This window comes from Oncorhynchus masou, chromosome 15, assembly GCF_036934945.1.
Source record: "Oncorhynchus masou masou isolate Uvic2021 chromosome 15, UVic_Omas_1.1, whole genome shotgun sequence".
In the NCBI taxonomy this organism is placed as follows: domain Eukaryota; kingdom Metazoa; phylum Chordata; class Actinopteri; order Salmoniformes; family Salmonidae; genus Oncorhynchus; species Oncorhynchus masou.
Genome location: NC_088226.1, coordinates 75,258,079 through 75,282,634, shown reverse-complemented (window position 1 = coordinate 75,282,634; position 24,556 = coordinate 75,258,079). Strand labels below are relative to the sequence as shown.

Genomic DNA, 24,556 nt, shown 5'->3' with positions numbered 1-24,556 from the left:
ACTGGTATTAGACCGACACTGGTATTAGACCTACACTGGTATTAGACCTGTAATTAGACCGACACTGGTATTAGACCGACACTGGTATTAGACCGACACTGGTATTAGACCTGTAATTAGACCGACACTGGTATTAGACCGACACTGGTATTAGACCTACACTGGTATTAGACCTGTAATTAGACCTACACTGGTATTAGACCGACACTGGTATTAGACCGACACTGGTATTAGACCGACACTGGTATTAGACCGACACTGGTATTAGACCTACACTGGTATTAGACCTGTAATTAGACCTACACTGGTATTAGACCTGTAATTAGACCTACACTGGTATTAGACCTGTAATTAGACCTACACTGGTATTAGACCGACACTGGTATTAGACCTGTAATTAGACCGACACTGGTATTAGACCGACACTGGTATTAGACCGACACTGGTATTAGACCTGTAATTAGACCTACACTGGTATTAGACCTGTAATTAGACCTACACTGGTATTAGACCGACACTGGTATTAGACCGACACTGGTATTAGACCTACACTGGTATTAGACCTGTAATTAGACCGACACTGGTATTAGACCGACACTGGTATTAGACCGACACTGGTATTAGACCGACACTGGTATTAGACCTGTAATTAGACCGACACTGGTATTAGACCTGTTATAGACCTGTAATTAGACCTACACTGGTATTAGACCTGTAATTAGACCTACACTGGAATTAGACCTGTAATTACACCGACACTGGTATTAGACCTGTTATAGACCTGTAATTAGACCTACACTGGTATTAGACCTGTAATTAGACCTACACTGGTATTAGACCTGTAATTAGACCTACACTGGTATTAGACCTGTAATTAGACCTACACTGGTATTAGACCTGTAATTAGACCTACACTGGTATTAGACCTGTAATTAGACCTACACTGGTATTAGACCTGTAATTAGACCTACACTGGTATTAGACCTGTAATTAGACCTACACTGGTATTAGACCTGTAATTAGACCTACACTGGTATTAGACCTGTAATTAGACCTACACTGGTATTAGACCTGTAATTAGACCTACACTGGTATTAGACCTGTAATTAGACCTACACTGGTATTAGACCTGTAATTAGACCTACACTGGTATTAGACCTGTAATTAGACCTACACTGGTATTAGACCTGTAATTAGACCTACACTGGTATTAGACCTACACTGGTATTAGACCTGTAATTAGACCTACACTGGTATTAGACCTGTAATTAGACCGACACTGGTATTAGACCTGTTATTAGACCTACACTGGTATTAGACCTGTAATTAGACCTACACTGGTATTAGACCTGTTATTAGACCTACACTGGTATTAGACCTACACTGGTATTAGACCTACACTGGTATTATACCTACACTGGTATTAGACCTGTAATTAGACCTACACTGGTATTAGACCTGTAATTAGACCTACACTGGTATTAGACCTACACTGGTATTAGACCTGTAATTAGACCTACACTGGTATTAGACCTGTAATTAGACCTACACTGGTATTAGACCTGTAATTAGACCTACACTGGTATTAGACCTACACTGGTATTAGACCTACACTGGTATTAGACCTGTAATTAGACCGACACTGGTATTAGACCTACACTGGTATTAGACCTGTAATTAGACCTACACTGGTATTAGACCTGTAATTAGACCTACACTGGTATTAGACCTGTAATTAGACCTACACTGGTATTAGACCTGTAATTAGACCGACACTGGTATTAGACCTACACTGGTATTAGACCTACACTGGTATTAGACCTGTAATTAGACCGACACTGGTATTAGACCTGTTATAGACCTGTAATTAGACCTGTAATTAGACCTACACTGGTATTAGACCTGTAATTAGACCTACACTGGTATTAGACCTGTAATTAGACCTACACTGGTATTAGACCTGTAATTAGACCTACACTGGTATTAGACCGACACTGGTATTAGACCTACACTGGTATTAGACCTGTTATTAGACCTACACTGGTATTAGACCTACACTGGTATTAGACCTGTAATTAGACCTGTAATTAGACCTACACTGGTATTAGACCGACACTGGTATTAGACCTGTTATAGACCTGTAATTAGACCGACACTGGTATTAGACCTGTAATTAGACCTACACTGGTATTAGACCTGTAATTAGACCTACACTGGTATTAGACCGACACTGGTATTAGACCTACACTGGTATTAGACCTACACTGGTATTAGACCGACACTGGTATTAGACCTACACTGGTATTAGACCTACACTGGTATTAGACCTGTAATTAGACCGACACTGGTATTAGACCGACACTGGTATTAGACCTGTAATTAGACCGACACTGGTATTAGACCGACACTGGTATTAGACCTACACTGGTATTAGACCTGTAATTAGACCGACACTGGTATTAGACCTGTAATTAGACCTACACTGGTATTAGACCTGTAATTAGACCGACACTGGTATTAGACCTGTTATAGACCTGTAATTAGACCTACACTGGTATTAGACCTGTAATTAGACCTACACTGGTATTAGACCTGTAATTAGACCTACACTGGTATTAGACCTGTAATTAGACCTACACTGGTATTAGACCTGTAATTAGACCGACACTGGTATTAGACCTACACTGGTATTAGACCTGTAATTAGACCTGTTATTAGACCTACACTGGTATTAGACCTGTAATTAGACCTACACTGGTATTAGACCTGTAATTAGACCTACACTGGTATTAGACCGACACTGGTATTAGACCGACACTGGTATTAGACCTACACTGGTATTAGACCTGTAATTAGACCGACACTGGTATTAGACCGACACTGGTATTAGACCGACACTGGTATTAGACCTGTAATTAGACCGACACTGGTATTAGACCTGTTATAGACCTGTAATTAGACCTACACTGGTATTAGACCTGTAATTAGACCTACACTGGTATTAGACCGACACTGGTATTAGACCTGTAATTAGACCGACACTGGTATTAGACCTGTTATAGACCTGTAATTAGACCTACACTGGTATTAGACCTGTAATTAGACCTACACTGGTATTAGACCTGTAATTAGACCTACACTGGTATTAGACCTGTAATTAGACCTACACTGGTATTAGACCTGTAATTAGACCTACACTGGTATTAGACCTGTAATTAGACCTACACTGGTATTAGACCTGTAATTAGACCTACACTGGTATTAGACCTGTAATTAGACCTACACTGGTATTAGACCTGTAATTAGACCTACACTGGTATTAGACCTGTAATTAGACCTACACTGGTATTAGACCTGTAATTAGACCTACACTGGTATTAGACCTGTAATTAGACCTACACTGGTATTAGACCTGTAATTAGACCTACACTGGTATTAGACCTGTAATTAGACCTACACTGGTATTAGACCTGTAATTAGACCTACACTGGTATTAGACCTGTAATTAGACCTACACTGGTATTAGACCTGTAATTAGACCTACACTGGTATTAGACCTACACTGGTATTAGACCTGTAATTAGACCTACACTGGTATTAGACCTGTAATTAGACCGACACTGGTATTAGACCTGTAATTAGACCGACACTGGTATTAGACCTGTAATTAGACCGACACTGGTATTAGACCTGTAATTAGACCGACACTGGTATTAGACCTGTAATTAGACCTACACTGGTATTAGACCTACACTGGTATTAGACCTGTAATTAGACCTACACTGGTATTAGACCGACACTGGTATTAGACCTGTTATTAGACCTGGTATTAGACCTACACTGGTATTAGACCTACACTGGTATTAGACCTGTTATTAGACCTGTAATTAGACCTGTTATTAGACCTACACTGGTATTAGACCTGTAATTAGACCTACACTGGTATTAGACCTGTAATTAGACCTACACTGGTATTAGACCTGTAATTAGACCTACACTGGTATTAGACCTGTAATTAGACCGACACTGGTATTAGACCTGTAATTAGACCGACACTGGTATTAGACCTGGTATTAGACCGACACTGGTATTAGACCTACACTGGTATTAGACCGACACTGGTATTAGACCGACACTGGTATTAGACCGACACTGGTATTAGACCTGTAATTAGACCGACACTGGTATTAGACCGACACTGGTATTAGACCGACACTGGTATTAGACCGACACTGGTATTAGACCGACACTGGTATTAGACCTACACTGGTATTAGAGCTGTTATTAGAGCTGTTATTAGACCTACACTGTAATTAGACCGACACTGGTATTAGACCGACACTGGTATTAGACCGACACTGGTATTAGACCGACACTGGTATTAGACCTGGTATTAGACCTACACTGGTATTAGACCTACACTGGTATTAGACCTACACTGGTATTAGACCTACACTGGTATTAGACCTACACTGGTATTAGACCTGTTATTAGACCTGTAATTAGACCTACACTGGTATTAGACCTGTAATTAGACCTACACTGGTATTAGACCTGTTATTAGACCTACACTGTAATTAGACCTGGTATTAGACCTACACTGTTATTAGACCTACACTGGTATTAGACCTGTTATTAGACCTACACTGGTATTAGACCTGGTATTAGACCTGGTATTAGACCTACACTGGTATTAGACCTGGTATTAGACCTACACTGGTATTAGACCTGTTATTAGACCTACACTGGTATTAGACCTGTTATTAGACCTACACTGGTATTAGACCTGGTATTAGACCTGGTATTAGACCTGGTATTATCAGCACTTATCAGGCCTACACCGTTCTCACAGTATTGTAAATAGTAAATATTTACCTGGATATGAGGTTCCCAGCCACATTTAGGCTCTGTAAACTGTCACAGCAGGAAATGTCTTCTGGAAGCAGACAAAACATAAAAACATTTAAAGCTGGAATCGTTACTGGAGAAACCGCCATGTTCGTTTGGGATATTACAACACCTCAGTTCGTAAACAAAACAAAAAGAAAGGCGTTAGAGCGACCAGTCGCACTGTTTCCCCTAATGTGGATTTCATCTTTAAAGATTACCATCACAGCTGACCACCAACCAAACATTTCCACACCGTCACACTTGACTTGTACTATATCTGTGTTGTAACAGCACAATGGAAACAGTGAACGAACGCATCCCGTGACAGTTTCACATGCAGTTGTGTATTGTAAAACTCTGTACCTAAGTTAGAGATCCTGTTGGCTGACACATTGAGTATCTGTAGTAGTCTCAGAGAAGAGAGTGGAGCCAGGTTAGTGATGTTGTTACCAGACAGATCCAGTCTCTCCAGATTTATACAGTCCCCGATACAGCCTAGATCATAGATCCCTGGAGAACAGAAAATCATAGGACACGCCCTCTTATTACAAAACCTTCACAATCACACACCACCACGTGTTAAACGAAAGGGCTTACAAAGAAGCTACAATATCAAGTTGGCAACAAGCTTATGATGTGAAGCAGCCAAGATGAAGCTGGAGAGTGCTATTCTAGAGAACAAAAAGTATGACGACAACAACAAACTCCTCTATCTAGCGTCTGGTTCTGGCTAGATTACAAGGTGACAATTATGTAATCTGATTTTACCGAGACCTCGGAGCTTCAGGAACAGAATAGATTCCAGATCAAACTCTCCTGTCCGGGACTTCAGCAGCACAGCTGTCACCTTGGAGACTCTCTCGGTTTCTGGGATATAAAGGAGGAGAAGAAGATAAAACTAGTGTGTGAATCAGAGTGGGGGATATCAAATCAAATCTTATTTGACACATGCGCCGAAAACAACAGGTGTAGTAGACCTTGGTGAAATGCTGAATACAACAGGTAGACCTTGGTGAAATGCTGAATACAACAGGTAGACCTTGGTGAAATGCTGAATACAACAGGTAGACCTTAGTGAAATGCTTACTTTCAAGCCCTTAACCAACAATGCAATTTTAAGAAAAATAAGAGTTAAGTAAAAAATAAGAAATAAAAGTAACAAATAATTAAACAGCAGCTGTAAAATAACAATGGCGAGGCTTCATACAGGGAGTATCGGTACAGAGTCCATGTGCGGGGGCACCGGTTAGTCGAGGTAATATGTACATGTAGAGTTATTAAAGTTATTAAAGTGACTATGCATAGATAGTAGCAGCATCGGAAAATACAGGGGGAGGGGCAATGCAAATAGTCTGGGTAGCCCTTCGATTAGCTTCTCAGGAGTCTTGTGGATTGGAGGGTAGAAGCTGTTATGAAGCCTAATGCACTCCGGTACCGCTTGTCGTGTGGTAGCAGAGGGAACAGTCTATGACTAGGGTGGCTCGAGTCAGACAATTGTTAGGGTCTTCCTCTGACACCACCTGGTAAAGAGGTCCTGGATGGCAGGAAGCTTGGCCCCAGTGATATACTGGGCCGTATGCACTACCCTCTGTAGTGTCTTGCAGTCAGAGGACGAGCAGTTGCCATACCAGGTAGTGAAGCAACCAGACAGGATTATCACGATGTCGCAGCTGTAGAACATTGAGGATCTGAGGACCCATGCCAAATCTATTCAGTCTCCTGAAGGGGAATAGGCTTTTCTTCACGACTGTCTTAGTGTGTTTGGACCATGAAAGTTTGTTGGTGATGTGGACAGAGAAATTGAAGCGCTCAACCTGCTCCACTACAGCACCATCGATGAGAATGGGGGCGTGCTCGGTCCTTCTTTTCCTGTAGTCTACAATCATCTCCTTTGTCTTGATCACGTAGAGAGAAAACTGTTCCTGGATGGTTGGGAGAAGTTGCTCTCGGAGGATGTGTTGGTACCATTCTTTAGTCATGGCTGTGTTCTTAGGCAAAATTGTGAGTGAGGCCACTCCCTTGGCTGAGAAGCAACCCCACACATGAATGGTCTCAGGATGCTTTACTGTTGGCATGAGACAGGACTGATGGTAGCGCTCATCTCCGGACAAACTTTTTTCCGGATGCCCCAAACAATCGGAAAGGAGATTCATCAGAAAAATAACTTTACCCCAGTCCTCAGCAGTCCAATTCCTGTACCTTTTGCAGAATATCAGTCTGTCCCTGATGTTTTCTCTGGAGAGAAGAGGCTTCTTTGCTGCCCTTCTTGACACCAGGCCATCCTCCAAAAGTATTCACCTCACTCTGCCATTCCTGAGCAAGCTCTGTACTGGTGGTGCCCCGATGCTGCAGCTGAATCAACTTTAGGAGACAGTCCTAGCGCTTGCTGGACTTTCTCGGGCGCCTTGAAGCCTTCTTCACAACCATTGAAGTGCTCTCCTTGAAGTTCTTGATTATCCGATAAATGGTTGATTTAGGTGCAATCTTACTGGCAGCAATATCCTTGCCTGTGAAGCCCTTTTTTGAGGAAAGCAATGATGACGGCACGCGTTTCCTTGCAGGTAACCATGGTTGACAGAGGAAGAACAATGATTCCAAGCACCACCCTCATTTTGAAGCTTCCAGTCTGTTATTCGAACTCAATCAGCATGACACAGTGATCTCCAGCCTTGTCCTCGTCAACACTTACACATGTCAGCTGGTCCTTCTGTGGCAAGGCTGAAATGCAGTGGAAATGTTGTGGGGATTCAGTTCATTTAATTGCCAAAGAGGGACTTTGCAATTAACTGCAATTCATCTGATCACTCTTCATAACATTCTGGAGTATATGCAAATTTGCAAATTGCCATCATACCAACTGAGGCAACAGACTACGTGAAAATGTATATTTGTGTAATTCTCAACTATTGGCCATGACTGTATTTCCTACCCTTACCACCTGGGGGGCAGCCCATCAGGAAGTCCAGGATCCAGTTGCAAAGGGTGGTGTTTAGTCCCAGGGTCCTTAGCTTATTGATGAGCTTCGAGGGCACTATGGTGGTGAACGCTGAGCTGTAGTCAATGAATAGCATTCTCACATATGTGTTCCTTTGTTCCAGGTGTGAAAGGGCAGTGTGGAGTGCAATAGAGATTGCATCATCTGTGGAACTGTAAGCAAATTGTAGTGGATCAAGGGTTTCTGGAATAATGGTGTTAATGTGAGCCATAACCAGACTTTCAAAGCACTTCATGGATACAGATGTGAGTGCCACGTGTCGGTAGTCATTTAGGCAGGTTACCTTAGTGTTCTTGGGCACAGGGACTATGGTGGTCTGCTTGAAACATGTTGGTATTACAGACTCGGACAGGGAGAGGTTGAAAATGTCAGTGAAGACACTTGCCAGTAGGTCAGCACATGCTCGCAATACACGTCCTGGTAATCCGTATGTCCTGCGGCCTTGTGAATGTTGACATGTTTAAAGGCCACAACGGTTACGGAGAGTGTGATCACACAGTCGTCTGGAACAGCTGGCGCTCTTATGCATGTTTCAGTGTTACTTATAAACTCACTCGCCGAATCAGCTTATAAATCAATATTATTCTCTGAGGCCACCCGGAACATGTCCCAGTCCACGTGATCAAAACAATCTTGAAGCGTGGATTCCAATTGGTCAGACCAGGGTTTGAGTTTCTGCCTATAGGAAAGGAGGTGCAAAATGGAGTCGCGGTCAGATTTGCCGAAAGGAGGGCCTTGTATGCATCATGGAAGTTAGAGTAGCAGTGATCCTGTGTTTTGCCTGCGTGAGTGCTACAATCAATATGCTGATAGAATTTAGGTAGCCTTGTTCTCTAATTTGCTTTGTTAAAATCCCCAGCTACAATAAATGCACCCTCAAGATACATGGTTTCCAGTTTACATACATAGAGACCAGGGAAGTTCCTTGAGGGCCGTTGTGGTATCGGCTTGAGGGATATACACGGCTGTGACAATAACCAACGATAATTCTCCTGGGGGATAATACAGTCGGCATTTGATTGCGAGGTATTCTAGGTCAGGTTGAGTTCCTGTATGTTGTTACAATTACACCATGGGTCATTAATCATGACACATACACCCCCGCCCTTCTTCTTTCCGGAGAGATGTTTATTTCTGTCTGCGCGAAGCACCAAGAATCCCGGTGGCTGTACCGACTCCGACAGCATGTCCCCAGAGCCATGTTTCCATGAAACAGAGAATAATACAATCCCTGATGTCTCTCTGGAAAGCAACCCTGGCCCTAATTTCATCTACCTCGTTATCTAGAGACTGGACATTAGCGAGTAATATACTCGGAAGTAGTGGGTGGTGTGCGCGCCTCCGAAGTCTGACCAGAAGGCCGCTCCGTCTCCCTCTTCTGCGGGGACGTTGCTTTGGGTCAGCCTCTGGAAGCATTTCAAATGCCCTGGGTGGTTTGGACAAAGGATCCACTTCGGCAAAGTCTTATTCTTGGTCGCAGTGCTGGTAAGTTTGACGTCGCTCCGATGTATGTAATAACACTTCAGATTTTCTGGGTTAACAAAGTAAGAAATAATACATAACAAAACACTGCAAGTTTCCTAAGGACTAGAAGTGAGGTCGGCAATCTCTGTTGGCGCCATCTTTTGGAGAGGTCTAGTAGTAGGATCGCGATGTTACCTGTCCTTGGTAGAGCAACATGCTCAATGGCTGTGTTTTTGAGGGAGGAGATGGGATGGTTAGCATCAACAAAGTGAGCTGCTACTGGATAGTCAGTGTTCTTACACCTGATTGAGCTGTGTTCAGCAATGCATTGTTTTAAATGTATTTGTGTTTGTCCTACGTAGGCTTTCCCACATGAACAGCTGAGGAGATTTCCTTTGTCTTGCATGAGACGATACCCGTAACAGTGATTTTTGGACCTGTATGTGGGTGTCTGAAGAAAGATGTTTTTGTAGTGCTATTGCACTGTGCGCATGAGCAACATTTGTAGTTCCCTTAAAGACCCCAGTCAACTAATATCAACACTTAGATTTAGTTTGAGATATGGTTTATCTTCTGTATGTTTAAGAAATATTGCCTTGTGCATCCGTTACCAAAAACTCACCTCATCTTTAAGATATTTTCACATTTTTGTCCCTCATGAGGAGGGAGGATAATGAAAGTTCACAGAAGTAACAAGACCTACCAATTAGTTAGTGATTTTACTGATACCAATTTTGTTTATTCATTATTAAGTGCTTAAAACTCATAATTCTGTTGCCAAATTGTTAAGGGAATTACCAAAAAACAAAATTACTACAATGGGAAACCATAAGCCACAGTTGGGTCACCTGCTACTGTCCTCCCTTCCACTAGCATACTGTTATGTTCAGCTTATACAGTGCCTTCAAAAAGCACCCCTTGACTTTTTCCACATTTTGTTTTGTTACAAAGTGGGATTAAAATGTATTTAGTTCTTTTTTGTCAACGATCTACACACAATACTCAATGTCAAAGTGGAAGAAAACGTTATTCAAGATATGTATACAACATTCTAAAGATTGATTCAGTACATCGTTTGACGTGTTTCTACTGACTGTTACGGAACTTTTGGACATTTCGTCACGTTATATTGGACGTGCTTTGTGACTTTGGAATTGTTTACCAAACACGCTAACCAAAGTAGCTAATTGGACATAAATAACTGACATTTTCGAACAAATCAAGCATTTATTGTGGACCTGGGATTTCTAGGACTGCATTCTGATGAAGTTCCTCAAAGGTAAGGAAACATTTCATGTATTTTCTGATTTCTGTTGACTCCAACATGGAGGCTAATTTGGCTACTGTTCTGAGTGCCGTCTCAGATTATTGCATGGATTGCTTTTTCCGTAAACTTTTTCTGAAATCTGACACAGCGGTTGCATTAGGGAGAGGTATATCTATAATTCCATGTGTATAACTTGTATTATCATCTACATTTATGATGAGTATTTCTGTTGAAACGATGTGGCTATGCAAAATCACTTCATGTTTTTGGAACTAGTGAATCTAAATAGCCAATGTAAACTCAGATTTTTTTATATAAATATGAACTTTATCAAACAAAACATGCATGTATTGTGTAACATGAAGTCCTATGAGTGTCATCTGATGACGATAATTCAAGGTTAGTGATTCATTTTATCTTTATTTATGCTTTTTGTGAATGCTATATTTTGCTGGAAAATGGCTGTGCTTATTGTGGTTTGGTGAAGACCTAACATAATTGTTTCAATTAATAAAATCGCCACCAGACAATTTACATTTACCCCACACCCCCTTCCTTTTGTAAACTGCTGCTACTCGCTGTTTATTATCTATGCATAGTCACTTCACCCCTACCTAGATGTACAAATTACCTCAACTAACCTGCACACTGACTCGGTACCGGTACCCCCTGTATATAGCCTCCATACTGCCTCGGTACCGGTGTGGAAAATTATTTAAGACTGAGACTCTCTCCAATACAACCCAACATTGCATAGTTATGTGCACCCTTTCAAGCACACACTTCTCATTAACCTGTGGTGAGTTATTTACAATTGTCAATGAACAAATAAGGTTTTATATGTAAGATGGTTAAATAATGACCAAAATTATTTATTATATTATTACTTGTGTCCTGGTCCTATAAAAGCTCTTTGTCACTGAAAGAGCTGCAAATACTGGACCCGTACAAATCAGCTGGGCTAGACAATCTGGACCCTCTCTTTCTAAAATTATCCGCCGCCATGGTTGCAACCCCTATTACCAGTCTGTTCAAACTCTTTCGTATCGTCTGAGATCCCTAAAGATTGGAAAGCTGCCGCGGTCATCCCTCTCTCCAAAGGGAGTGACACTCTAGACCCAAACTGTTATAGACCTATATCCAGTCTATCCTGCCTTTCTAAAGTCTTCGAAAGACAAGTTAATAAACAGATCACTGACCATTTTGTATCCCACCGTACCTTCTCCGATGTGCAACCCGGTTTCCGAGCTGGTCACGGGTGCACCACAGCCACGCTCAAGGTACTAAGCGATATCATAACCGCCATCAATAAAAGATTGAAGGTGGCTGCACAGTACATCGACCTGGCCAAGGCTTTCGACCTCGGTCAATCACCGCATTCATATCGGCAGACTCAACAGCCTTGATTTCTCAAATGACTGCTTCGCCTGGATCACGAACTACTTCTCAGACAGAGTTCAGTGTGCCAAATCGGAGGGCCTGTTGTCCGGACCTCTGGCACAGTCTCTATGGGGGTACCACAGGGTTCAATTCTCGGGCCGACTCTTTTCTCTGTATATATCAACGATGTCGCTCTTGCTGCGGGTGACTCCCCAATCCACCTGTACGTAGAGGACACCATTCTGTATACATCTGGCCCTTCTTTGGACACTGTGTTAACTTCTCTAGGGTAGGGGGCAGCATTGGGAATTTTGGATGAATAGCGTGCCCAAATTAAACTGCCTGCTACTCAGCCATAAAAGCTAGAATATGCAATTTCTGACTTCTGTTGACTACACATGGCGGATATTTTGGTCTCTGAGCGCTGTACTCAGATTATTGCATGGTGTGCTTTTTCCGTAAAGTTTTTTGAAATCTGACACAGCGGTTGCATTAAAATTCTATGTATAACACTTGTATCTTTGATCAAATGTTTATTATGAGTATTTCTGTAAATTGATTTGGCTCTCTGCAAAATCACCGGATGTTTTGGAACTACTGAAAATAACGAGCCAACGTAAACTGAGATTTTTGGATTGAAATATGAACTTTAAAGAACAAAACACACATGTATTGTGTAACATGAAGTCCTATGAGTGTCATCTGATGAAGATCATCAAAGGTTAGTGATTACTTTTATCTCTTTCTGCTTTTTGTGACTCCTCTCTTTGGCTGGAAAAATGGCTGTATTTTTCTGTGACTTGGCTCTGACCTAACTTAATCGTTTGGTGTGCTTTCGTTGTAAAGCCTTTTTGAAATCGGACACTGTAGCTGGATTTACAACAAGTATATATTTAAAATGGTGTAAAATACTTGTATGTTTAAGGAATTTTAATTATGGGATTTCTGTTGTTTTGAATTTGGTGCCCTGCAATTTCACTGGCTGTTGGCGAGTTGCGTCCCACATACCCTAAGTTAACAAACCTCCAAACGAGCTTCAATGCAATACAACACTCCTTCCGTGGCTTCCAACTGCTCTTAAACGCTAGTAAAACTAAATGCATGCTTTTCAACCGTTCGCTGCCCGCACCCGCCCGCCTGACTAGCATCACTACTCTGGACGGTTCTTAGAATTTGTGAATAGACTTTGTATTTGTAGTTGTCCACATATTCTAGGTGTCTGGCTAGACTGTAAACTCTCCTTCCAGACTCATATTAAACATCTCCAATCCAAAATTAAATCTAGAATCAGCATTTTATTTTGCAACAAAGTCTCCTTCACTCACGCCGCCAAACATACCCAAGTAAAACTGACAATCCTACCGATCCTCGACGATGTCATTCACAAAATAGCCTCCAACACTCTACTCAGCAAACTGGATGCAGTCTATCACTGAGCCAGCCGTTTTGTCACCAAAGCCCCATATATTACCCACCACTGCGACCTGTACGCTCTGGCCCTCGCTACATTTTCGTCGCCATAACCACTGGCTCCAGGACATTTATAAGTCTTTGCTAGGTAAAGCTCCGCCTGATCTCAGCTCACTGGTTACGATAACAACACCAACTCGTAGCACGCGCTCCACTGGTCATCCCCAAAGCCAACACCTCCTTTGGCCGCCTTTCCTTCTAGTTCTCTGCTGCCAATGACTGGAACGAATTGCAAAAAAATAAAAACATTTTTTTTGCTGAAGCTGGAGACTTATATTTTCCTCACTAACTTTAAATATCAGCAATCCAATCGCTGCAGCTGTACATAGCCCATCTGTAAATAGCCCACCCAATCTGCCTACCTCACACCAGAATTTCTAATTGCACATCATCATCTGCACATCTATCACTCCAGTGTTAAATTGTAATTACTTCGCTACTATGGCCTATTTATTGCCTACCTCATGCCATTTGCACACACTGTATATAGACTTTCCAATTTTTCTACTGTATTATTGATTGTATGTTTGTTTATTCCATGTGTAACTGTGTTGTTGTTTGTGTTGCACTGCTTTGCTTGATCTTGGCCAGGTCACAGTTGTAAATGAGAAGTTATTCTCAACTAGCCTACCTGGTTAAATAAAGGTGAAATAAAATAAATATAAAAAAACTTCCCACGAGCTAGGTTGTGAGAAACTCACTCATTCTTATGTTTAATAAATGTTTTGTATAGTGTGTGTGGCAGGGTTACAATGATGGCAAGAATCAACATTTGAGAGTGTGCTGACCCTGGTGCTAGAGGGGGTACGCAGCTGGAGGTTGAATGTTTGAAGGGGTACGGGACTATAAAAAGTTTGGGAACCACTGATCTAGTAGAATTAGATGCACACTTTCCCACAATGCATTGGAAGAGATGGCTGCGAGTGATAGGCCCTGATTTTCTTCAAGTAACCAAACAACAAACCTAGGCTAGTCAATTGGGAAGATGCCCAAAGCCTCTGTCGTGTTCAAATGGCGACCAAGTCATTTTTGTTCTCCTTAAGAAGATCCGGAGTATTGCGTTGTAGGCTACATCTTTTATTTTTACCCTCCTTTGAAAAGCGTTTATTGTTCTCTTGGCCTTCTGTTACTGTCATTTAATTATGCCAATGTGCTTTCATTAATTGATAACCCTTAATCTATTTCATGAGAATTTGTAAGATCCTTGTTTGCATAAAATAGATGGAGACCAGTCTTTTTAATAATAGGTAACAGAATTTATTCTCAAAGCGCGCTGCCACTTCACCACAAGCAACAGTTTATATACAAGTCATGACGTCATTTCATTGTTTTAACAGAATCCCCTCCTCTCAACCGGGACAAAGTGAGGTGTTCATTCTAACACACTCCCAGGTAACTTTTGACCCCTTAACATTATCGATCACCACTGAGCTGACAGTTCTAATTAACAGAAAAGACGGTGAGTGCATTCCTTGGTTATCTAAAAACCCCAGAGCTAAGTTTCTGTAGGTTCAACCATAGGGTAACGACCTTATCTGTTTTCACAGTCCATTACCCATTCGTTTCTTCCTAGTTGGAATGGTGTTCATTAACTTTAATTACTCCTTGTCCGTGTCACACAATCCCATCGTATGAACTCACATTGTTAATCAGATATAATAAAACAGAGTATAAGTTTACTTAGTTACAGTTCCATTTAAAATGATTTGTTCAGTCATTTAATCATAATTTTACCAACACCTTCGTCAGAGCTTTTAAATCAAATCAAATTTGTCACATACACATGGTTAGCAGATGTTAATGCGAGTGTAGCGAAATGCTTGTGCTTCTAGTTCCGACAATGCAGTAATAACCAACAAGTAATCTAACTAACAATTCCTAAACTACTGTTCTTATACACAGTGTAAGAGGATAAAGAATATGTACATAAGGATATATGAATGAGTGATGGTGCAGAGCAGCATAGGCAAGATACAGTAGATGGTATCGAGTACAGTATATACATATGAGATGAGTATGTAAACAAAGTGGCATAGTTAAAGTGGCTAGTGATACAGGTATTACATAAAGATGCAGTAGATGATATAGAGTACAGTATATACGTATACATATGATATGAATAATGTATGTTATGTAAACATTATATTAGGTAGCATTGTTTAAAGTGGCTAGTGATATATTTCCCATCATTTCCCATCAATTCCCATTATTAAAGTGGCTGGAGTTGAATCAGTGTGACTCAACTCCAGAACCTTTAGAGTTCTGAATATGTCGGCACAGGGACCTGGGGACGTGGCTTTGTTATTGATGACATGTTAATCAGTCCATTTGATTTGGATTGGTTTAGTTTGTCTGTTGAATTCGGAAAAATCTACATGCACTCGGCCCCACCTACCTAGCTAGTCGGTACACTTCATACTGTTTACTAAACGGCTAAACAGTATGTCTTGTGTATGTCCTACGCTAGTATGGGTATTCAGTTTATGTATGTCCTACGCTAGTATGGGTATTCGGTTTATGTATGTCCTACGCTAGTATGGGTATTCGGTTTATGTATGTGCTACGCTAGTATGGGTATTCAGTTTATGTATGTCCTACGCTAGTATGGGTATTCGGTTTATGCCTCCAGTATTTATGCTGCAGTAGTTTATGTGTCGGGGGGCTAGGGTCAGTTTGTTATATCTGGAGTACTTCTCCTGTCCTATTCTGTGTCCTGTGTGAATTTAAGTATGCTCTCTCTAATTCCCTCTTTCTTTCTCTCTCTCGGAGGACCTGAGCCCTCGGACCATGCCTCAGGACTACCTGGCATGATGACTCCTTGCTGTTCCCAGTCCACCTGGCCGTGCTGCTGCTCCAGTTTCATCTGTTCTGCCTGTGATTATTATTATTTGACCATGCTGGTCATTTATGAACATTTGAACATATTGGCCATGTTATAATCTCCACCCAGCACAGCCAGAAGAGGACTGGCCACCCCACATAGCCTGGTTCCTCTCTAGGCTTCTTCCTAGGTTTTGGCCTTTCTAGGGAGTTTTTCCTAGCCACCGTGCTTCTACACCTGCATTGCTTGCTGTTTGGGGTTTTAGGCTGGGTTTCTGTACAGCACTTTGAGATATCAGCTGATGTATGAAGGGCTATATAAATAAATTTGATTTGAGTAGAGTACTGAGTACAGTACTGTACAGTGAGTAGAGCTGATTGGTTAAAAAACGCATTCCAGACAGTGTCTGTTTCACAAGTTACCCCCGGCTAAAAATATGATGTTAAAATGCCTATTTACTCTGTTCCATCTGACTGCACAATCCACGGTCTCATCAGCCCAGCCAGGCAATGTATAAACTTGGTCTCCACTATAAAAAGAATCTAGACATTATCTCACATTTCTTTTAGAGTAACATTTAGTTTTCAACGGCGGACATTTGTATAAACCTTGCGGTTTGTCTCTCTGACATTTGCAACATTCAAATTTGATCTCCAGCTGTCCCATAGTAATGAATGTGTCGTGAGTTGGGACAAGTGTTGGGGAATAATCAGAATTTGTTGGTAACATAGGTAATATGTTTTATATTCATCATATGTTTGTAAGTTACTTCTCATCAGAATGTTGTTTTTGTATAATACTGTGGCGGGGTTGCAGTATCTGTTCTATGTCAAGACTAAGTTGCTTGGGCCGAAGAGAGGGGAGAGGTCAAGCGTGTATCTCTTGGCTCCACAATGTCTGTGTGCCAGTCAGTGTGTCTCTGTGATCTTGTCAAGATAGGATGGATTTGATATATGCCTGTTGATATGGAGGATTGGTTTATGGTTCTGAGTTTGAGAAGAGAGCATAGCTGAACAATAAATTATGTCTATGTTGTCTAGCTATGTGTGTTTTTTGCTATTAAAGGCTCTCAGTTGCAATGTGGAAGGGACTCTCAGAGAATTCATTGATAGACACTGAATTGATCTGAGAGTGACAGGGTTGTGAAAGAGCTCATATAATTAAAGATGGACTTCGATAACTAACTGACTTGTGTGTGTGGTTTGCTCTCATGATTTGGTAAATAGAGGAAATTTCCACGACACGAGACACAGGCAGGGAGCGTTTCTCAGCTAGTCAAAATCATGAATCAGCTGGCATCATTTTTATGGATATATTCAAATAAATGTGAATTGAAAAAATGTAAAATGAAGCACAGCTAGTTTGAAGTCTTTCCAGCCTTAGTTTGAAGTGATTGTGTTAGAGGTGTTGTTGGCTAGCTCCTCTGAACTACAGTGTCCTGACGAAATCACACCTCATTAGCTCATTGTTATGGATGTACCCAAATAAATGTCCCTAGAAAACAGCTTAAACAAATGCAAATACTTTGCTGTTATTCTGGCTGCACTTTTTGACGTGACTAAGTTAGCCGTAGTTGGCTAGCAAGCAAGCAAGGGATAAGAATGTTGCCAGCGAGTATGGCAATCGAACATTTAGAATGAACGGTTGCTCTGGCAACTGAACCAATAGAATGAACGACCTTCCGGCTTGTGTAGCAAGCTGAATGAAATAGTATAAATAATTGCTTGTGTAGCTAGATGAAATAGTATAAATTAATTAATTGCATTAATGTTAATGTTTAATGAAATTATGTAAATCATTATTTGAATATGTTGGTAACCTGTTGTATAAAAGTGATAATGCCCTCAAACCCAGTGTTTGGAGGATATATTGGCAAGGTTAGCTGGCCCTCAACTTCAGCCTAATAACACCCGTTCCAATATATCCTCCAAACACTGGCTTCTTCAGCATTATCACTTAAGTAGAGTACAGTACAGGAAAGAAAAGTACAGTATGTGCTGTAGTAAACTATACTATACGGTCCTGTGTGGCTCAGTCGGTAGAGCATGGCGCTTGCAACGCCAAGCGTCGTGGGTTCGATTCCCGCTGGGACCACCCATATGTAAAAGTAGTGGCCCCAGCCGACTTGTAAGTCGCTTTGGACAAAAGCGTCTGCTAAATGGGATATATTATTGTAGTCTGCTCTGCACTATGATGTCCAAACTTGTGAAACATTTTTATTTTACCTTTATTTAACTAGGCAAGTCAGTTAAGAACAAATACTTATTTTCAATGATGGCCTAGAAACAGTGGGTTAACTGCCTTGTTCAGCGGCAGAACGACAGATTTCTACCTTGTCAGCTGGGGGGGTTAGAACTTGCAACCTTCCGGTTACTGGTCCATTGTGCAGTACAGATCAGGGACCCATGATGTAATTCCATTACCAGGTGCAAATCCACTTCACTCAATAACCAAAAGAGATTTGTTCAAACTCAAGGTGGCATGTCATAGCTGACACCCCATTCTTTCTGCAGATATCTTTGAATCTTAATTCAGAGCATGGTGGCATAAAAACCTGAGGGAGATTTTACCATAATTCTGTTATCAAAGTCTACATTTGCACAGTCCTTCCACTAAATGAATCTTTGTAACGTTATCAGTGGACATTTTAAAGTAGTCCTTGTGAATAGAGATGTATGGTTTGTTATTAAGCTTTGAAATCAATTGCAGTTTTGTCATCCAAAAGAGTCATGACTACTATTCTGTCTCGGGGAAAATAATGACATGATTTCATTGTAGCTTGCTGGTTACAATGGCTAAGATTTAGCCTACGCTGCTACCAGGCAAATACAGAGCAATTCATGAATTATGAATGAGTGACTGTGGATGAATATGATACTGTATCAAGAGATGGCATAATAATCAACTAACCTTAAGGAAGAAAACGTTGTTTGCTATCCGTTATGGTTAGAAATTACGTTAATTGAGCTGGGTTTATCAGATGATTATGCAGTAGCATAACGTTAGCAAGTGGATGTCCAGGCAGCAGGCTACTGTTGCTCTGTTATTGTTAGCTAGCAACAAGCCACCCATCTAGCTATGAACTTACCTTGATCTTTCATGTCTCTCTTTGAATCCATCATTTTATAGTTAGGTTAGTTAGCTCATGTACTGAACATAGAACTGGATAGTGATTTCTTTGAGAATTTGGAGTGAAATTGTCATCTGTCCTTGATGTTGCAGGACAGCTGACGACGGTAACGCTATCCAGTGCAGGTAGCTACGGGATTAGCTAGCTAGCACGGTGGCTAACATGATGCCTATTTGCACACTTGTTGGAAGCAAATGATTCCGCAAACGTTGCTACTCAGTTAAAACCGAAGCGAGCCACAATACACTATATTACTGTGTCCCAAAACGAGAAGAAAAATGTCATGTTGACCTGACTTTGTGCGTTTGTAAAATCCCTCTGTCCAGTCCGACCAGAGCACTCTTTTCTGAGTACCAGGGAGCAGAATAACTGTTGAATTTATGAATGCGCAACGCCGGTTCAATGTGACCGGGATAAATTAAACATCGGCAAAAAAATATCTAAATGATTGCCTGCAGCACAAATACAGTCACCAACTCTCTAGATTACATAAACAACCTAACCAGCTCTGCTGGGTGAGTAAAATGGTCAACGTGTTCAGAAGTATTCTGTCACTTGTGTCTAGAAGTAGCTCGGTCATTTTAGAAAATTAACATTAAATTGGCCGCTGCGGTTGCGGTCAGCACGCTGGAACCAAACCTACTCCTCGGCCGGGGCGTCCGGAGTGAAACGCTCTGATTTACTAACGCACCCTTAAAGATGACTCCCGGAAGACATGCACGGTTTGGTTTGTTAAGGTAACGTAGCTATCATATACGAAAATCGCAATTTTCTTTCAAAGCTGTCAATTCACCGCTGCTGTGTTCTGGAACTAGAAAAACGAGGCTACGTATCCTCTTTGAATTCTACTAATACACGGGGAAAATACAATTTAGCCTTTCTGCAGATGAAACGGGAACAATATTTACGTCTGAAAAATATATATATATTTTTACCTTTATTTAACTAGTCAAGTCAGTTAAGAAGACATTCTTATTTTCAATGACGGCCTAGGAACAGTGGGTTAACTGCCCCTTCAGGGGCAGAACGACAGACTTACCAGCTCGGGAGTTTTGAATTTGGAACCTTCCGGTTGCTAGTCCATCACTCTAACCACTAGGCTACCCTGCCGCCCCGAATATTATTTGCAATCAAATGCTTGCGTGGGTGTTTGACAGACGCGCCTGATGGTAGCTACAAGTTGTTGTTGGTACTATTCTGTCATCGGCGGTGACAGCAGCCGGTGCTGAGACTCTCTGGAGGCTTTTCTATTTATTTTATAACCAGGTAGGCCAGTAGAGAACAAATTTACACATTTTTCATTTACAACTGTGACCTGGCCAAGATAAAGCAAAGCAGTACGAAAAAAACGACAACACAGAGTTACACATAAACAAACGTACAGTCAATAACACAAAAGAAAAGAAAAATAGAAAATTATATGTACAGTGTGTGCAAATGTAGAAGAGAGGTAAGGCAATAAATAGGCCCTAGAGGAGAAAATAATTACAATATAGCATTACTACTGGAGTGATAGATGTGCAAGTAGAGATACTGGGATGCAAAAGAGCAAGAGGGTAAGTTATAATATGGGGATGAGGTAGTTGGGTGTGCTATTTACAGATTGGCAGTGTACAGGTAAGCTGCTCTGACAGCTGATGCTTAAAGTTAGAGAGGGAGATATAAGACTCCAACTTCAGTGATTTTTGCAATTTATTCCAGTCATTGGCAGCAGAGAACTGCATGGAAAGGCCGCCAAAGTAAGTGTTGGCTTTGGGGATGACCAGTGAAATACACCTGCTGGAGCGCGTGCTACAGGTGGATGTTGCTATGGTGACCAGTGAGCTGAGATAAGGGGGGGCTTTTACCTTCCAAAGACTTATAGATGACCTGGAGCCAGTGGGTTTGGCGATGAATATGTAGTGAGGGCCAGGCAACGAGAGCATACAGGTCGCAGTGGTAGGTAGTGTTTGTGACTTTGATGATGAAACGAATGGCACTGTGACAGACTACATCCAGTTTGCTGAGTAGAGTGTTGGAGGATATTTTGTATATTACATTGCCGAAGTCAAAGATCAGTAGGATAGTCAGTTTTACGAGGGTATGTTTGGCAGCATGAGTGAAGGAGGCTTTGTTTGCAAAATAGGAAGCAGATTCTAGATTTAATTTTGGATTGGAGATGCTTAATGTGAGTCTGGAAGGAGAGTTTACAGTCTAACCAGACACCTAGGTATTTGTAGCTGTCCACATATTCTATGACAGAACCGGCCAGAGTAGTGATGCTAGTCGGGCGGGCAGGTGCGGGCAGCGGTTGAAGAGCATGCATTTAGTTTTACTTGCATTGAAAAGCAGTTGGAGGCCACAGAAGGAGTGTTCTATGGCATTGAAGCTCGTCTGGAGGTTTGCTTACACAGTGTCCAAAGAAGGGCCAGAAGTATACAGAATGGTGTTGTCTGCGTAGAGGTGGACCAGAGAATCACCAGCAGCAAGAGTGACATCATTAATATATACAGAGAAGAGTCGCCCCGAGAATTGAACCCTGTGGCACCCCCATAGAGACTGCCAGAGGTCCGGACACAGGCCCTGCGATTTGACACACTGATCTCTATCTGAGAAGTAGTTGGTGAACCAGGCGAGGCAGTAATTTGAGAAACCAAGGCTATTGAGTCTGCCGATAAGAATACTGTGATTGACAGAGTCAAAAGCCTTGGCCAGGTCGATCAAGACGGCTGCACAGTAATGTATTTTATCGATGGTGGTTATGATATCGTTTATGACTTTGAGCGTGGCGGAGGTGCACCAATGACCAGCTCGGAAACCGGATTGCGTAGTGGAGAAGGTACGGTGGGATTTGAAATGGTCGGTGATCTGTTTGTTAACTTGGCTTTAGAAGATTTAAGAAAGGCACGGCAAGATGGATATAGGTCTATAACAGTTTGGGTCTAGAGTGTCTCCCCCTTTGAAGAGGGGGATGACTGCGGCAGCTTTCCAATCTTTGGGGATCTCAGACGATACTAAAGAGAGGTTGAACAGGCTAGTAATAGGGGTTGCAACAATTTCAACGGATAATTTTAGAAAGAGAGGGTGCAGATTGTCTTGCCCAGCTGATTTGTAGTGATCCAGATTTTGCAGCTCTTTCAGAACATCAGCTGTCTGGATTTGGGTGGAGGAGAAGTGGGGGAGGCTTGGGCAAGTTGCTGCAGGGGGTGCAGAGCTGTTGGCCCGTGTAGGAGTAGCCAGGTGGAAAGCATGGCCAGCCGTAGAAAAATGCTTATTGAAATGATTGATTATTGTAGATTTATCAGTGGTGACCGTGTTTCCAAGCCTCAGAGCAGTGGGCAGCTGGGAGGAGGTGCTCTTATTCTCCATGGACTTTACAGTGTCCCAGAACTATTTGGAGTTTGTGCCACAGGAAGCACATTTCTGCTTGAAAAAGCTAGCCTTGGCTTTCCTAACTCACTGTGTATATTGGTTCCTGACTTCCCTGAACAGTTGCATATCGCGGGCGCTATTCGATGCTAATACTGGTCGAGGGCAGTCAAGTCTGGGGTGAACCAAGGACTATATCTGTTCTTAGTTCTACATTTTTTGAATGGGGCATGCTTATTTAAGATGATGAGGAAAGCACTTTTAAAGAGCAACCAGGCATCCTTCCAGGATGAGGTCAATATCCTTCCAGGATACCCGGGCCAGGTTGATTAGAAAGACCTGAAAGGCAGTGAATAAAATGCTTAGTTGGACTATCACTAGTTTTTCAACAGGACAATGACCCAACACACCTCCAGGCTTTGTAAGGGCTATTTGACCAAGAAGGTGAGTGATGGAGTGCTGCATCAAATGTCTTGGCCTCCACAATAACCCGACCTCAACCCAATTAATCCAGGTGAAGCTGGATTAAGAGAATGCCAAGAGTGTGCAAAGCTGTCATCAAGGCAAAGGATGGCTACTTTGAAGATTCTCAAATATAAAATATATTTAGATTTGTTTAACAATTTTTTGGTTACTACATGTTTCCATATGTGTTATTTCGTAGTTTTTTATAATGTAGAAAATAGTACAAATAAAGGTTAATGTGTAATTCAATCATTAAATGCTTAGTATATGATATAATGCATCGATGTCCCCCTTTAAATCTGAATGTATCTATGTCCCCCTTTAAATCTGAATGTATCTATGTCTCCCTTTAAATCTGAATGTATCTATGTCTCCCTTTAAATCTGAATGTATCTACGTCTCCCTTTAAATCTGAATGTATCTACGTCCTCCTTTAAATCTGAATGTATCGATGTCCCCCTTTAAATCTGAATGTATCTATGTCCCCCTTCAAATCTGAATGTATCTACGTCCTCCTTTTTATCTGAATGTATTCACAAGAAAACAAAGGCAAGTTATTATTCATTACTTTGTAGTTTATAAAAGACCCACCCACCCTCGTGCAAAAGATAAAGTAGAAAAAATACATATTTTTAAATAAATAACATTAAAATAACTTTGATGTTCTCAACCTGCATAGTGCCCAGCACTTTGATAGATTGTGAGACAGCTCATAAATGGCTCAAAGTTCAGTTTGAATGACACCCTGCAAAAGTATTCAGAAAAATAATAATGTGTGTAGTATGTTGTAATATTGGGTTGATGGGATAGTACACTGTGGTGTTGGGTTGATGGGATAGTACACTGTAGTATTGGGTTCATTGGGTTGTATACTGTCCAGTAGTGTTGGGCTGATGGGATAGTACACTGTGGTGTTGGGTTGATGGGATAGTACACTGTGGTGTTGGGTTCATGGGGTAGTACACTGTCCAGTAGTGTTGGGCTGATGGGATAGTACACTGTGGTGTTGGGTTCATGGGGTAGTATACTGTCCAGTAGTGTTGGGTTGATGGGATAGTACACTGTCCAGTAGTGTTGGGTTGATGGGATAGTACACTGTCCAGTAGTGTTGGGTTGATGGGATAGTACACTGTCCAGTAGTGTTGGGTTGATGGAATAGTACACTGTCCAGTAGTGTTGGGTTGATGGGATAGTACACTGTCCAGTAGTGTTGGGTTGATGGGATAGTACACTGTGGTGTTGGGTTGATGGGATAGTACACTGTGGTGTTGGGTTGATGGGATAGTACACTGTGGTGTTGGGTTGATGGGATAGTACACTGTGGTG

At 41.6% G+C, this 24,556-nt stretch overlaps 1 protein-coding gene and 1 long non-coding RNA gene across 4 annotated transcripts in view; one reads left to right on the top strand and one right to left on the bottom strand.

Annotated features, from left to right (window-relative positions):
* The window catches only part of lrrc61 (leucine rich repeat containing 61), a 37,106-nt gene extending 17,199 nt beyond the window's left edge, over positions 1-19,907 (bottom strand). The window contains exons 1-4 of one of the 3 annotated variants that reach the window (XM_064990245.1): positions 19,376-19,907; positions 5,659-5,757; positions 5,254-5,400; positions 4,876-4,933 (exon numbers count right to left, since the gene is read on the bottom strand). In XM_064990245.1, the coding sequence (XP_064846317.1) occupies positions 4,876-4,933; positions 5,254-5,400; positions 5,659-5,757; positions 19,376-19,409 (338 nt within the window). In that variant the 5' untranslated portion in view covers positions 19,410-19,907. Of the gene's footprint in view, positions 1-4,875; positions 4,937-5,253; positions 5,401-5,658; positions 5,758-19,375 lie in introns of all 3 variants that reach the window. The other 2 variants (XM_064990246.1, XM_064990244.1) reach the window with 2 other exon arrangements.
* LOC135556802 (uncharacterized) lies at positions 12,478-17,467 on the top strand. The gene is made up of 2 exons (XR_010458060.1): positions 12,478-14,858; positions 16,236-17,467. It is a non-coding gene; the product is annotated as an uncharacterized LOC135556802 (long non-coding RNA).
* Positions 19,908-24,556: the final 4,649 nt, after the last annotated feature.